The sequence below is a fragment of the Hyla sarda genome, chromosome 10 (genome assembly GCF_029499605.1).
Source record: "Hyla sarda isolate aHylSar1 chromosome 10, aHylSar1.hap1, whole genome shotgun sequence".
In the NCBI taxonomy this organism is placed as follows: Eukaryota; Metazoa; Chordata; class Amphibia; order Anura; family Hylidae; genus Hyla; species Hyla sarda.
Window position 1 is genome coordinate 11,205,156 of NC_079198.1, and position 16,900 is coordinate 11,222,055.

The window sequence follows — 16,900 nt, forward strand, 5'->3', positions numbered from 1 at the left end:
TACCCTGGACCAGGTTCAACAGGGCAGTCTCAGCAGAAGAGGCTCGGGCAGGTTCCTCAAAGACACTTCGAATTTCCGAGAAGAAGGAGTGTACAGAGGCAGTGACGGGGTCATTGCGGTCCCAGAGCGGTGTGGCCCAAGCCAGGGCTTTTCCAGACAGCAGGCTGACTACGAAAGCCACCTTAGACCTTTCAGTGGGGAACTGGTCCGACATCATCTCCAAGTGTAATGAACATTGGGAAAGAAAGCCACGGCAAAACTTAGAGTCCCCATCAAATTTATCCGGCAAGGATAGTCGTATTCCAGAAGCGGCCACTCGCTGCGGAGGAGGTACAGGAGCTGGCGGAGGAGATGATTGCTGGAGCTGTGGTAGTAACTGTTGTAGCATAACAGTCAGTTGAGACAGCTGTTGGCCTTGTTGCGCAATCTGTTGTGACTGCTGGGCGACCACCGTGGTGAGGTCAGCGACAACTGGCAGAGGAACTTCAGCGGGATCCATGGCCGGATCTACTGTCACGATGCCGGCTGGCAGGTAGTGGATCCTCTGTGCCAGAGAGGGATTGGCGTGGACCGTGCTAGAGGATCGGTTCTAAGTCACTACTGGTTTTCACCAGAGCCCGCCGCAAAGCGGGATGGTCTTGCTGCGGCGGTAGTGACCAGGTCGTATCCCCTAGCAACGGCTCAACCTCTCTGGCTGCTGAAGATAGGCGCGGTACAAGGGAGTAGACAGAAGCAAGGTCGGACGTAGCAGAAGGTCGGGGCAGGCAGCAAGGATCGTAGTCAGGGGCAACGGCAGAAGGTCTGGAATCACAGGCAAGGAACACACAAGGAACGCTTTCACTGGCACTAGGGCAACAAGATCCGGCGAGGGAGTGAAGGGGAAGTGAGGTGATATAGGGAAGTGCACAGGTGTAAACACTAATTGGAACCACTGCACCAATCAGCGGTGCAGTGGCCCTTTAAATCGCAAAGACCCGGCGCGCGCGCGCCCTAGGGAGCGGGGCCGCGCGCGCCGGGACAGAACTGACGGGGAGCGAGTAAGGTACGGGAGCCGGGGTGCGCATCGCGAGCGGGCGCTACCCGCATCGCGAATCGCATCCCGGCCGGAGGTGGTAACGCAGCGCCCCGGGTCCGTGGAACCGACCGGGGCGCTGCAGTGAGGGAAGTGTAGCGAGCGCTCCGGGGAGGAGCGGGGACCCGGAGCGCTCGGCGTAACAATACCATTCTGGGAAATCTGCCCCCCCCTGCAGATCACTTCTGAGTCTTCTTGTAACTTCTATTAATATGTCATGAAGTGTTTAGCGCAGTCACATATAGAGATATAGATCCCAGTGATATCATTGTTAGGATCCTGCACACTCACTCACACTTACCAGATACTGTAATAGTGGTTGGTGGTTGATAATTATATTTCACGTTACTGTTTTTATTTTCATCAAATCTAAAGTAATAATCCCCCTCATCTTCTTTCCTGGCACCAGTTATGGTCAGGGTGCAGTCTCCAGTATCCGGATTTCCCGTCAGATTGAAGTTTGTTTTCTTCACCTCACTGGATTTATCATTAGTGGCCACAATATACTCTGAACTGACCGGCATCTGTTTCCAGTATCCAAAGGAATTAGTGAATGTTTTTCTCCCATCAGCCGTGAAGTTACAAGGAATGGTGACACAGAGACCCTCCTGGACACTGACCCTACGAGACACTTGTATAGAATAATCTGGAAGACATGTACTACCTGTAGAAGGATAAGAATAGTGTTATTATATATCAGGTATTACATAGAAAATAATCCATGTAGATACTGGCTGATATTATTTATTTATTTTCTTCTCTTATTTATTTCATAATTCAGTGAAACTCAAGCCATTCACACTAAGCAAAACACACATATAGATAGCGGTATATAGTCAGCTTGAAGCCAAGCCCTGTTTTCGCTTTCACACCTGGGCGCAATTTGCATGCCCAGCACAGAAATGAGATTTGGAAACAGGGCTCAGCTTCCAGCTGAATGTCAATCAAGCAGGGACAGGAGAGAGAGGGAGGAGGCGTTTCAGCACTTCAGGAGCTGGGAACTCCTCTTTGACATTTAGCTTGAGAGAATAAAAGTGATTTTCTATGTTATGAAGACACAGACAGAAGAAAGGTGCCATGTGTCGCCTCGTCCTATCAGCATCTAACAGTGTCAGACGTTTGGAACCTGAATTACAGCTGATAGATTCTATTTAAAGCACCAGGCCCTCTTTTCTTCATAGACAAAACAAGTGTATAATAGGAAAGAGATTTTAGCTCTGATAGGGAGATCCCCTCTCTTTTATGTCTGGTGTAATATATGTACAGGATTTCCTATTTAATAACAACCAAACCCTTAATGAGGTTAAAAGTGTTTTATATATAATTTAGATGGGACATTTATGGGCAGGACAGTCACCTTTATGTTCTCCATCCAAATCATTCTCATAGAGGTCCAGGAAGTTATGATCGATGGTTCTGTCTGGCAGGGAGTTTATGAGTGTAAGGCCTCGTTCACACTGCCGTTGGATTCCGGCGGCCAGAACGACAGGAGTTTAGCGGAGAAAAAATTGTGCAAGCACTATTGAATGACCCGGCAGTAGCCATTTGCCTCCAAACCATTAAAAATAAAAGGAGCCGATCTGACCCTTAAAGGGGTACTTTGCTGCTCAGCGTTTGAAACAAACTGTTCTGAATGCAGGAGCCAATGCCCGGGAGCTTGTGACGTCATAACCACGTCCCCCTCATGATGTCACCCTCCCTCCCATAGACTTGCAATGAGGGGGTGGGGTGTGACATCATGAGAGGGCGGGGCTATGACATCACGAGCTCCCAGCCCTGCCACCTCATGGTGTCACGCCCCCTCAATGCAAGTCTATAGGAGGGGGCGTGACGGCTGTGGAGTACCTCTTTAAATGTGTTACAGCAGATCTTACATATGTCATCTAAATGGTGTACTTACCTTTCCATAAGAGAGGAATGAAAACCACAAGACTGACCCCCAGGCTGCTGGGCTTTATGTGCCGCATCCTGACACTGAGATGAATTCTGGGTAGAGATCACGAATGGATCGTGTATTCTATGGAAGAGAAACTTAAGTTTACACACCAGCAGGCAAAAAGATCATTCTTGTCTGACTTCTTCAACCTTTATTTTAGATCTACATCAGTTCACAAGAAAGTTGACTCAGCAGAGACACTTCACAAGTGTGGAGAAGAAAACAACAAAACACAGAAATTCACATTTGGATACAATACCAGCAGGGAAACACCCACGAATAAATAACAAATCTGCGTACTACCCAATAGATGACGAGGACAAGTTTTAAAATACAGCCGTTGGCTGTCCGGGCATGCTGGAAGTTGAAGTTTTGCAACATCTGGGGGGTGGGGGGGCGCAGTTCGTGACCACTGGACCAATCATTAAAATACTAAATGATTAGTTCCTTAAAGAGGTACTACGGGATACAAAAACTTCCTCCCTATCCTAAGGATAGGATATAAGTGTCAGATCTAACGTACGGTGCCCAGCTCTCCTATAGAGCTTTATTGAAGGGGCGTATCAGCTGTCGCTTCACTCGGTGATCAACACGACCCATTGAGGAGGAGAGCAGTATGGGTGATCGTGGGGGGCCCGTATCCTTGGGGTAGGGGATATGTTTTTTTATCTGCTGCAGATTTCACAATAAAAAATCTGCAATTGTGGATCAGCTATTTCAAGTCTGTAGCAGATCCAGTATGTGTGAATGTACCCTAAAACAAGAAACTAAAATCACAGTATGAGTAGAAAACCTTTCTTCTGGAGAACCTGGGATTTATTCTAAAAAGCTTTTCAGTATACAATTAGGACACCTACAACCAGCAAAAAGGGACCGAGATGGGTACTTTGGTAACTCCATTGCTTACTAATCTTTTTAAGGGACATTTTAAAGGTCATTTTATTGGATTTTTAAAGAAAATTGTATTATAAATTTGCACTTTATAGACGATTTTATTGTTGGAATAAAAAAAAAAAGCATGGAATGATGATGTCCTGTATTAGATTATCTATAACATGTAGAACCTTCTATAGTCCATATATACAGGTAATAGTAGTTATATAATATCCTGGACTGGTGTCCTGTATTAGATTATCTATAACATGTAGAACCTTCTATAGTCCATATATACAGGTAATAGTAGTTATATAATACCCTGGACTGGTGCCCTGTATTAGATTACCTATAACATGTATATCCTTCTATAGTCCATATACACAGGTAATAGTAGTTATATAATACCCTGGACTGGTGTCCTGTATTAGATTATCTATAACATGTAGATCGTTCTATAGTCCATATAAACAGGTTATGAATAGTCTGCACTCACCTTGTAAACTATAAAACACTCGAAGTATATACCATGTGCCCACTGCGGCCCCTCTGTGCTGTTTTCCCTCTGCACTGAAGGTTCTCACTCTGCTTCCTCTTATTTTCACCAATTATTGTAATCCCCCCCCCCCCCCCCCCGACTTCTTCGTTCCTCTTTTCTTATCTTTGTATTTTGTTTTATTAAATATAAAACATTATTTTGCATAACATTCCGTCCGTCATATTCTACTTATCTGTTAGTGATCCAAGCCTAGACCTTATGCGGCGCCAATATTCTTCCATAACCAAAGAACAGATGTAGCAGAGCTGAATTTGTCATTTACTGATTTCTTTGTGGCACTGCGATAGCTCCAGTGCAGATAAAATATCATAATATTGTTATATGTTACATTTCATATATTGTTATATCTCAGATGAATAAACTCAGCTCTGCTGCATGTGTACGATTTGTTACCATTACTGATTTATCTAAGGAAGCACTCCCTCCTGATTGGGTTGGGGGTTGTAGATATGGTATTTTTTTATACTGTCCCTTATAGACACCTAGCAGGCAAATTAGGTCTTTTCATTGTACCTCTCATTAAAGGGGTTACCTGGCCAAAAACATCTTATTCCTAAATATATATATATATATATATATATATATATATAGATATATATACATATATTATTATTATTATTATCATTATTATTTATTTATTTTAGACATCTTATGCATTTACTTTAGTTGCTGGCCTGTCATTATTGTATTTTGTGAATTAATCCTTCACCCACAAGGGCCCTGTGGGTGGAGTATTTATGAATTTATTTTTATAGGGTTCTGTGCACTAAAGTCAAGCAGGGCTCTGTACACTGAGGACAAGCAGGGCTCTATACACTGAGGACAAGCAGGGCTCTGTACACTGAGGACAAGCGGGGCTCTGTACACTGAGGACAAGCAGGGCTCTGTACACTGAGGACAAGCGGGGCTCTGTACACTGAGGACAAGCAGGGCTCTGTACACTGAAGACAAGCAGGGCTCTGTACACTGAGGAATAGCAGGGCTCTGTACACCGAGGACAAGTAGGGCTCTGTACACTGAGGACAAGCAGGGCTCTGTACACTGAGGACAAGCGGAGCTCTATACACTGAGGACAAGCGGGGCTCTGTACACTGAGGACAAGCGGGGTTCTGTACACTGAGGACAAGCAGGGCTCTGTACACTGAGGACAAGCAGGGCTCTGTACACTGAGGACAAGCGGGGTTCTGTACACTGAGGACAAGCAGGGCTCTGTACACTGAGGACAAGCAGGGCTCTGTACACAGAGGACAAGCAGGGCTCTGTACACCGAGGACAAGCAGGGCTCTGTACTCTGAGGACAGGCAGGGCTCTGTACACTGGGGACAAGCAGGGCTCTGTACACCGTGGATGAGCAGGATTCTGTACACTGAGGACGAGCAGGGCTCTGTACACTGAGGATAAGCAGGGCTCTGTACACTGAGGACAAGCAGGGCTCTGCCCACTGAGGACAAGCAGGGCTCTGTACACAGAGGACAAGCAGGGCTCTGTACACATAGGACAAGCAGGGCTCTGTACACCGAGGACGAGCAGGGTTCTGTACACTGAGGACGAGCAGGGCTCTGTACACGGATGCTGAGCAGGGCTCTGTACATGGAGGACAAGCAGGGCTCTGCCCACTGAGGACAAGCAGGGCTCTGTACACAGAGGACAAGCAGGGCTCTGTACACCTAGGACAAGCAGGGCTCTGTACACCGAGGAGGAGCAGGGTTCTATACACTGAGGACGAGCAGGGCTCTGTACACGGATGCTGAGCAGGGCTCTGTACACGGAGGATGAGCAGGGCTCTGTAAACGGAGGATGAGCAGGGCTCTGTACACCGAGGACGAGCAGGGCACTGTACACCGAGGACGAGCAGGGCTCTGTACACCGAGGACAAGCAGGGTTCTGTACACCGAGGACAAGCAGGGCTCTGTACACCAAGGACAAGCAGGGTTCTGTAGACCGAGGACAAGCAGGGCTCTGTACACGGAGGACAAGCAGGGCTCTGTACACCGAGGACAAGCAGGGCTCTGTACACCAAGGACAAGCAGGGCTCTTTACGCAGAGGACAAGCAGGGCTCTGTAAACCGAGGACGAGCAGGGCTCTGTACACCGAGGAAAAGCAGGGCTCTGTACACTCAGAACAAGCGGGGCTCTGTACACCGAGGACGAATAGGGCTCTGCATACCGAGAATGAGCAGGGCTCTGTACACCGAGGACAAGCAGGGTTCTGTAGACCGAGGACAAGCAGGGCTCTGTACACGGAGGACAAGCAGGGCTCTGTACACGGAGGACAAGCAGGGCTCTGTACACCAAGGACAAGCAGGGCTCTTTACTCAGAGGACAAGCAGGGCTCTGTACACCGAGGACGAGCAGGGCTCTGTACACCGAGGACAAGCAGGGCTCTGTACACTGAGGACAAGCAGGGCTCTGTACACTGGAGACAAGCAGGGCTCTGTACACTGAGGACAAGCGGGGCTCTGTACACTGAGGACAAGCGGGGCTCTTTCAACTTAGGACAAGCGGGGCTCTTTACACTGAGGACAAGCAGGATTCTGTACACTGAGGACAAGCGGGGCTCTTTACACTGAGGATAAGCGGGGCTCTGTACACTGAGGACAAGCAGAGCTCTGTACACTGAGGACAAGCAGGGCTCTGTACACTGAGGACAAGCAGGGCTCTGTACACTGAGGACAAGCAGGGCTCTGTACACTGAGGACAAGCAGGGCTCTGTACACTGAGGACAAGCAGGGCTCTGTACACTGAGGACAAGCAGGGCTCTGTACACTGAAGACAAGCGGGGCTCTGTACACCGAGGACAAGCAGGGCTCTGTACACTGAAGACAAGCAGGGCTCTGTACACTGAGGACAAGCAGGGCTCTGTACACTGAAGACAAGCAGGGCTCTGTACACTGAGGACAAGCAGGGCTCTGTACACTGAGGACAAGCAGGGCTCTGTACACTGAAGACAAGCGGGGCTCTGTACACTGAGGACAAGCAGGGCTCTGTACACTGAGGACAAGCAGGGCTCTGTACACTGAAGACAAGCAGGGCTCTGTACACTGAGGACAAGTAGGGCTCTGTACACTGAGGACAAGCAGGGCTCTGTACACTGAAGACAAGCAGGGCTCTGTACACTGAGGACAAGCAGGGCTCTGTACACTGAGGACAAGCAGGGTTCTGTACACTGAGGACAAGCAGAGCTCTGTACACAGAGGACAAGCAGGGCTCTGTACACTGAGGACAAGCAGGGCTCTGTACACTGAGGACAAGCAGGGCTCTGTACACTGAGGACAAGCAGGGCTCTGTACACTGAAGACAAGCGGGGCTCTGTACACTGAGGACAAGCAGGGCTCTGTACACTGAAGACAAGCGGGGCTCTGTACACTGAGGACAAGCAGGGCTCTGTACACTGAAGACAAGCAGGGCTCTGTACACTGAGGACAAGCAGGGCTCTGTACACTGAGGACAAGCAGGGCTCTGTACACTGAAGACAAGCGGGGCTCTGTACACTGAGGACAAGCAGGGCTCTGTACACTGAGGACAAGCAGGGCTCTGTACACTGAAGACAAGCAGGGCTCTGTACACTGAGGACAAGCAGGGCTCTGTACACTGAGGACAAGCAGGGCTCTGTACACTGAAGACAAGCAGGACTCTGTACACTGAGGACAAGCAGGGCTCTGTACACTGAGGACAAGCAGGGTTCTGTACACTGAGGACAAGCAGAGCTCTGTACACTGAGGACAAGCAGGGCTCTGTACACTGAGCACACATAGTCTGGAGACTCACAATGTCAACATACTCCAGTGTTTATAACCAGGGTGACACCATCTCTTGTAAAACTACAACTCTCAGCATGCTTTTAGGTGTGGGGGAGGGGATTGTACTGATTATACATTAGGGCCCAGGACCTTCACTTCATGCCTTTGAAAAAAAACAACATTTATCTCCAACAAAAGCCCTTAGTGGGCGACACAGAAGATAAGGTAACAGACCAGGCAGACTGAGGATTTGGTGTAGTGAGGTCCATTTTCTTGATTACTCTAAATTTATACCATACATAGTTCTCCTGGTTGATAGATTTGGTGTAAATACATCAAATTCACCACAACTAAAAAAAAAAAAGGTATCTACACAGCAGACACACTGATAAATTCCTCCCCATACATCTCCTATCATCCAGCATTATACTCGCCGACTCTTCACTGCGCATTTACTAAGATGTGTGCAATTTAGTTCATTTTTCAGTTCTTTTTTCTTCTTTTTTTTTTTTTGCACGTTTTTTGCATGACTCCGAAAAATGTATTAAATGGTCACAGGGCATTTGAGAAACTTTGTGGAGGATACACATTTTCTGAAATTTCACTCTTCACATACACCAAAAAAGCTACGCTAGGTCTGGGCTGGTGGAGAGTTGCATCTTAATGGTGGGTTTTGCAACTTTTTTTGCCGCAGTCGCAGTTGATAAATTCATTACCAGTGTACAAGACGAACCCTAGACTAACTAACATCTGGCCTGTACGCTCCTAAAAAAAAAAAAAAAGGTGTATATTGAAAAGGCACAAAAAATAGCCTGAGGCTCGAAACAGAATGATAAATGCCCCCACATGTTCTTTAGTCCTGAAATTCAAAAACCTTATCGTTCATCCACTTCTGCTTTCTGCTATTTCCCTATTCTATATAAGGAGACTCTGCTGATATGTCAAGTGAGTAAAAATGGTGTAGGGCTAGTTCTGCGGTAGCTTTATTGCCTGCCTTATATATATATTATTTACCCAAAAATAAATAAATAAATAGAAAAAAATGCCCGATTGCTTTTTCAAGCATCTTTGTTGTTTTATTTTTGTTTTTTGCTATTTTTTACTTTTTTGTGGAAATTGATTTTTTTTCTCTTTTGGCAGTTTTCTTATTTATGTGTTCATACCTTTTTATTATTATTATTATTATTATTATTATTATTATTTTTTTTTTTTTTGTAAATAAGTTGAAATAAACTCCATTTTTTTTCTTTTTTCTCTCCCAGAGACTTCTATAGAAAAAAAAACACCTACATTTTACTGGGAAAAAAAAAAATGCCATAGTCTCCCACAAATTTGCCTGCAGTTTTGAAAAACTAAAACTAAAAATTGCAGAAGAAAAGCCAAAAGAGAAAAATGGCAAGTTGTTTTTGCGTTTTGCGAATCCCTGTTGACTTGCAGCTAAAATCTGTCCTCAGAGAAAAACACTAATAAATCTAAAACATATCCAAAGAGGTTATTTAAAGCATTAATGTGATTAACAAAAAATAAATAAATAAATAAAAAAACCTTGTCTATCAGACAAAAAAAATGAGCCCTCACTGAGCTATGTAGAATGTTATAGGGTTCTGAATATATTGCCATGCTAAGTGATTTTATGGCATAGCGTGCCAGCTCAGAGCAGGAGGATGACCTCAGGAGTCTTGTGGTGAGATGGTGCAAAAGCCTCACGGAGAGTAACAGGAGGAAGATCCAATCTGCTTCTGTACATCCGGGCAAAATTGTCACATTTCAAGCCACCACAAACCCCGGCATAGCTCAAGCTTTACAGTATTACTGTCCTACAAATCACTTTTGATCATTTTTGTGCTCTGAATTGTGCTTCATACGGACACTGACTGGCACAATATCAGGACATAACCAAAAAAGTGGAACATTTTGTGAGAAACTCAAACATACTAAGAGCCTCGTGCGTGTCATTTCAGGTGACTAGGATTAGCTGTTGTGTGTACATGAGAAGCAGCACTACTTCTGCGCTTTATATAACCTGTATATGCCATTTTTCAGCAGATTTCTGCTCGGCAGGCTTCCTCCATAATTTGCAGTTCTCCCAGAGCTGCTTGGTAGAGCTCCCCCTCCTTCTTCCATAGACTTGTATTGCTTGTCTTGCAGACACAGGACAAGGCTGAGCTGATTTTCAGGGTGAACTACAGTGTCAGAGGGGGGAAGGGGAGGAAGAAGCATGATAACTGGAGGAAGAAGCATTTTTGTGTAATAAGATATATTACAAAGTAGTTTCTTATATTTGCTTGTTCTAGTGATCTATGCAAAGTTCGTTCCAATGACACAGTGTCTGTTTAATAGGGCAGTTTGCATTCTTTAAACTAAACCACATCTCCATTTGCCATGTCTCCTGCTTCTTACTACTCTAGTTGCTGCCCGCTTCTCTCCCCCTGCCTTTCCTGGGGACTAGAGCCCTGCTGCCGCCGCTTCTTTTCCCCCTGGCTATCAGTGCCGCTTCTCTCCCCCTGGCTATCGGCACCACTTCTCTCCCTCTGGCTATCGGCGCCACTGCCCCATTGCCTCCCTCATGCCCGGTTTTATAATTACCTGTTGCCGGGGGTCGGGTCCACGCTGCTTCTGTCTCCGGTGTGGTGTCTCATGTGTCGTTGCTATGCGCTGCAAGGCGCAATGACGAGTGACGTCATCAACGCGACGTCACTCGGCATTGCGCAGCACATAGCAATGACGCAGGAGACGCCACATCGGAGCCAGAAGCAGCGTGGACCCGACCTCGGCAACAGGTAATTATAAAACCGGGGATGGGAGAGGCAATGGGGGCAGCGGCGCTGATCGCCAGGGGGAGGGAAGCGGCGGCAGCAGGGCTCTAGACCCCAGGAAAGGCAGGGGGAGAGAAGCGGGCAGCGATGGCCTCTCTCCCCCTTCCTTTCCTGGGAGCTTCTGCATGGTCAGAAAAACTGGGGATGGGGGAGGCAATGGGGCAGCGGCGTTGGCAGTCTCTGGACCCCAGGATAGACAGGGGCAGAGAATAGGGCAGTGACGGAAGGTCTCTGGACCTGCAAAAGCCGCTGCAGTTCATTGATTTAAAGCGCGCGCTTTAAATCATTGAACTGCAGCGGCTTATCGGCATATAACACGCAGATAGACTTTAGGCTAAAAATTTTTGCCTAAAAAATGCGTGTTATATGCCGATGCATACGGTAAGTGGTCTCCAAATTGTGAACCTCTGACTATTGCAAAACTACGACTCCCAGCATGCCCGGACAGCCAACGGCTGTCCGGGCATGCTGGGAGTCGTAGTTTTGCAACACCTAGAGGTCCACAATTTGGAGACCACTTATCTAGATCCTTTTTTTTGGCCCTAATCTCTTCCTACTCTTGTCTTGATCTTACTACCAAACATACTAGGGCCCAAATCCCACACATCAATTTAACCCATTGGAGATCCCTTCTCCTCTCCTTGCAAGTAGTTTGACAGATGGGTACTCCACTACCAAAGCCGAACACAATACATGAATATAGTACTGGAATCAAGCTCAGTTAAAGGGGTACCCTGATGGAAAACTTTTTTTTTTTTTTTTTAAATCAACTGGTGCCAGAAAGTTAAACAGATTTGTAAATTGCTTCTATTTAAAAATCCTAATCCTTCCAATACTTATCAGCTCCTGTATGCTCCACAGGAAGTTCTTTTCTTTTTAAATTTCCTTTGTATTTGAATACAGTGCTCTCTGCTGACATTTTAGGAACTGTCCAGAGTACAAGTAAATGCCCATAGAAAACTTATTCTGCTCTGGACAGTTCCTTACATGGACAGAGGTGTCAGCATTGAGCACTGTGGTCAGACTGGAAAGAACTACACAACTTCCTCATGATCATACAGCAGCTGATAAGTACTGGAAGGATTAAGATTGTTCAATAGAAGTAAATTACAAATCTGTTTAATTTTCTGGCACCAGTTAATAAAAAAAAATGGTTTCCAGTGGAATACCCCTTTAAGAGTTAGTGTAAAGGGGTTTTCCAATTAAGAAAGCCCATTTTGAATATTATATTAGGGAATTATAAATTAAAGGGGTACTTCAATTCAAAGTCAACATGTTGGGAGATAAGTGTCTGACTGCGTGGGAGAGGAGGGAAGGGGGGGGTGTCAGACCTCTGAGACAGCCCTCACGCCCCTCCCATAGACTTACATTGAGGGTGTGGGGCGTGATTTCACGAGGGGACGGGGCTATGACATCACAAACTCCCAGCGCCAGCTGCCCCCCCTCCCCCAAAGAGTTAACAAGTGCTAGACTTGGCAATCTTCAAAAGTTTGGAAAGCTGCAAACCCCCCAACGTTTGGATCGAATCCAGGCTCGGCTCACTCATTTCTAATCAATATATTCCGAGATCTATGTAATAAGATAACCATCTTTTCACAGCAACATGATTTGGTGACATTCTGTCTGAAAATGCAAAAACTTCATAAAAAAATGTGATAATCTACTAGTTGAGGAAATTTAATGACATTGAAAAGGGAAGTTATCAGTATGGGAGACTTTAATCTTTCTGCCCTGATGTGAACTGGAAATAGGTAGTTCTGCCGGGAGTACAGATATTCTAAATTCCCTACTGGAATTATCTGTACAACCCAGAAGAACCCAATTTGCACTTGACTTGTGTGATGTCCCAGTAGGGGATATAGTCATATAGATAATGTATAGTGTTGTGTGTGTTATATATGAAGGACGTTTAACCCCTTAAGGATGCAGGGTTTTTCAGTTTTTGCACTTTCGTTTTTCCTCAAAACCTTTAAAAAATCATAACCCTTTCAATTTTCCACCTAAAAATCCATATTAGGGCTTATTTTTTGCGTGACCAATACTACTTTGCAGGGACATTAGTCATTTTACCCAAAAATTCACAGTGAAACGGAAAAAAAAATCATTGTGCGACAAAATCGAAGAAAAAACACAATTTTGATACTTTTGGGGGCTTCCGTTTCTACGCAGTGCATATTTCGGTAAACCTTACACCTTATCATTATTCTGTAGGTCCATATGGTTAAAATGATACCCTACTTATATAGGTTTAATTTTGTCGTACTTATGGAAAAAATCATAACTACATGCAGGAAATTTTATATGTTTAAAAATGTCCTCTTCTGACCCCTATAACTTTTTATTTTTCCACGTACAGGGCGGTATGAGGGCTCATTTTTTGCGCCCTGATCTGAAGTTTTGATCTGACTTTGTGATCACTTTTTATTCATTTTTTAATGGTATAAAAAGTGACCAAAAATGTGTTTTTTTGAACGCCATTGACCGTGCGGTTTAATTAATGATATATTTTTATAGTTCGGACATTTCCGCACGCGGCGATACCACATATGTTTATTTTTATTTACACTGTTTTATTTTTTTCATGGGAAAAGGGGGGTGATTTAAACTTTTATTAGGGAAGGGGTTAAATGATCTTTATTAACCCTTTTTTTAACTCTTTTTTCGCAGTGTTATAGGTCCCATAGGGACCTATAACACTGCACACACTGATCTCTTACACAGATCACTGGCGTGTATTAACACGCCTGTGATCAGTGTTATCGGCGCTTGACTGCTACTGCCTGGATCTCAGGCTCGGAGCAGTCATTCGCCGATCGGACACCGAGAAGGCAGGCAAGAGCCCTCCCGGTGTCCTGTAAGCTATTCGAGACGCCGCGATTTCACAGCGGCGGTCCCGAACAGCCCGACTGAGCAGCCAGGATACTTTCACTTCAGACGCGGCGGTCAGCTTTGATCGCCGCGTCTGAAGGGTTAATACAGGGCATCACCGCGATCGGTGATGTCCTGTATTAGCCGCGGGTCCCGGCCATTGATAGCCGCCGGGACCGACCCGATATGTCACGGGGTCACTGCGTGACCCAGCGGGATATCGCGGGAGCCGGCGGAGGACGTAAATATACGTCCTTCGTCGTTAAGGGGTTAAGGACTTTTGAGTTAGTCACATGATAATGTGTTCACCTGATGTGTTTGTTACCCAGAGAGCTCCAGCTAACCAGGTGACCTGCAGCTTGACCTTTATAAGAGGGGCAGCCATTACAATCTCTCTCTTCCAACACACTCCTGCTGTGGAACAATAAAGACCAGACATCTCAGAGCCAGTGTCCAGCACATCTGGAGGCCTCAAGCCACAATCACATTCCAGTAAGTGAAGTCTATATCTGCTGTCACTACCTACAACCTAGTCAAGCCTAAAGTCAAGTCTATTATAGTCAGCGTGGATAGGGGATAAGTTTTAGATTGGGGGGGGGGGGTCTGAGCACTGTGGCCCCGCCGCAAGCCATGGGTCTCCCACAAAGTTGCATGTCACGCTCCCAGCACGAAGCGGGGGCCGCAACGCCCCCTCCATACATCTCTATGGTAAAGCCATTCGTCTATCTTCGGCTCTACCATAGAGATATTAGGAGGGGGCATGGCGGCCCCTACTTCGGGCAGGGGTCGTGACGCGTCACTCTGTGGGAGAGCTGAGGCTCCATACAGGAGTAATGTTGAGCGGCATAGGCCATATTCGAATTCGCGAATATTCACGAATATATGGACGAATATTCGTCATATATTCGCGAATATTCTCGTTTTATTTTCGCATGTGCAAATATTCGCATGTACGAAAATGAACATATGCGAAAATTTGAATATACAAAAACCCGTGTAAGTTAAATTCGCATATGCGAAAATTCGCACGCCAGTCTCACACAGTAGTTTTAGAGCCTTCTTTACACTACACAAGCTGGAAGCAGAGAGGGATGACCACTGTGATGTGTACTGTGAAAAAAAACAAAAACGAATATTCGTAATTACGAATATATAGTGCTATATTCGCGAATATTCTCAAATTCGCGAATATGCGATATTCGCGAATAAAATTCGTATTGCGAATATTCGCGAGCAACACTATACAGGAGATCGCGGGAGCCACAGCACTTGGACCCCCGTGATCTAAAACTTATCCTCTATCCACAGGATAAGGAATACGTTTTTCTGTACTTATCGACATGGGGCTTCTTCTTTAAGGCCAACAGACAGGCTGAAACGCGTTAGTACTAACCTCTTAATCTGCACTGCTGACATGATCTATATGTATATAGATATTTTTTTTACCGTACTGGTTTCTGGTGAACGCTGTTTTTCGGGACTGTCGGCTACTTCAGGCCAGCGGAGTGGCTCTCCGAGCTCTGTGCACCCAGACCGGTACAATAGCATGGGGGCTGGATGACTGCACACTTACCGGTGTGGATTTGTCTTTTTGTAACACTGCGGGTCATTATGAGAATGGTCTTATAATAAAGGTCCTCTATTACATCTGTTACTCACATTTGGAGCTGGTGGATCTCCTCTACTCACATACACTGAGATATTCAATGTTATCCTTATAACTTACATCAATTCCTGTTCAGCTTATCTCTTCCTAATGTAACTTTCTCCACTTTGCATTCAAACTACCTGTATTATGTATTGTAGAACTCGTTATGTTGATGTTCCTATTGTTTTTATTCTGTTATTGCAAAACTTTGAATAAAATAAAAAAAAATTTTTTACCAGAAATGGAAAAAGGATTTGAGTAAACCAGAAGAATGGTCAGAACTCTGGTAACTTAAAGGGGTACTCCACTGGCCCAGCATCCGGAACATTTTGTTCCAAAGGCTGGGTGCGGGCTGCGAGGGTCGTGATGTCACGTCACACCCCCTCAATGCAAGTCTATGGGAGGGGGTGTGGCGGCTGCCACGCCCCCTCCCATAGACTTGCGTTGAGGGGGTGTGGTGTGACATCACAAGGGGGTGTGGTCGTGACGTCATGACCCCCACAGCCCACACCCAATGTTTGGAACTAAATTTTCCGGATGCAGGGCCAGTGGAGTATCCCTTTAAACTGAATGTGGATAAGTTCAAGATAATGCACTTAGGGCGTAAAAACCCTCGGGCAGAATATAGAATATGTGACACAGCCCTGACCTCAGTATCTGAGGAAAGGGATTTAGGAGTAATTATTTCAGAAGACTTAAAGGGGTATTCCAGGAAATTTTTTTTTATGTGACTAGGCTACAAGGGCAGTAAAGTTAGTGTAGTTCATAATATAGTGTCTGTACCTGTGTGTGACGGTTTTCTCACAATGCTTATGTGATTTTCACCACAATATTTATTTTTAACAGCATACAAAATGACTGTTGTGTCAGATTTTTCCCAGGTTGCAATGCGGCCGAGACCTGACATCACTAGTCAGCTGATGACAGGGAGCCTGTCTGCTTCAATGGGTGGAGCAATTGCTTGGTGGGAGAGAGATCAATCTGCAACTAATGCAACAGCTGGAGGCCCCCTGATTGAAAACCACAGGTCTTTTGAATGTATGCAGATCATTTATGTTTCAATGGGTGGGGTGGCTGATGTGTGGGAGGGAGGAAAATGGAATTATGGGATTTGTAGTCAAAGAAGAAAAGTCAAACAAGAAATACCAGTTCACAAAAAGCTAGCCACAGTGTTATGGTAATCTCCCAACATAGCCATTTAGCTCCAAGACAAGCGCCGATCCTTCCTAAGCATGTCCATTACTGTCTGCCAGGTACGTACTAAAATCACCTTATGGTGGAGAACCCATTTAAGGGTAGGCAGACAATGTCATAGAGCAGCGGGGAATGCTAGCAGAATTCTTGTGTGTGTATAGGAAGAGGTATTAGCAGTAGTAAACGGGAAGTGC

General features: G+C 45.6%; 1 protein-coding gene across 1 annotated transcript in view; it reads right to left on the reverse strand.

Moving 5' to 3' along the window:
- LOC130293717 (sialic acid-binding Ig-like lectin 13) overlaps positions 1-4,433 on the reverse strand; it is a 39,793-nt gene extending 35,360 nt beyond the window's left edge. Inside the window, exons 1-3 of the mRNA XM_056542743.1 lie at positions 4,378-4,433; positions 2,973-3,089; positions 1,374-1,736 (exon numbers count right to left, since the gene is read on the reverse strand). Coding sequence (XP_056398718.1) covers positions 1,374-1,736; positions 2,973-3,039 — 430 coding nt within the window. The 5' untranslated portion in view covers positions 3,040-3,089; positions 4,378-4,433. The remainder of the gene's footprint in view (positions 1-1,373; positions 1,737-2,972; positions 3,090-4,377) is intronic.
- Positions 4,434-16,900: the final 12,467 nt, after the last annotated feature.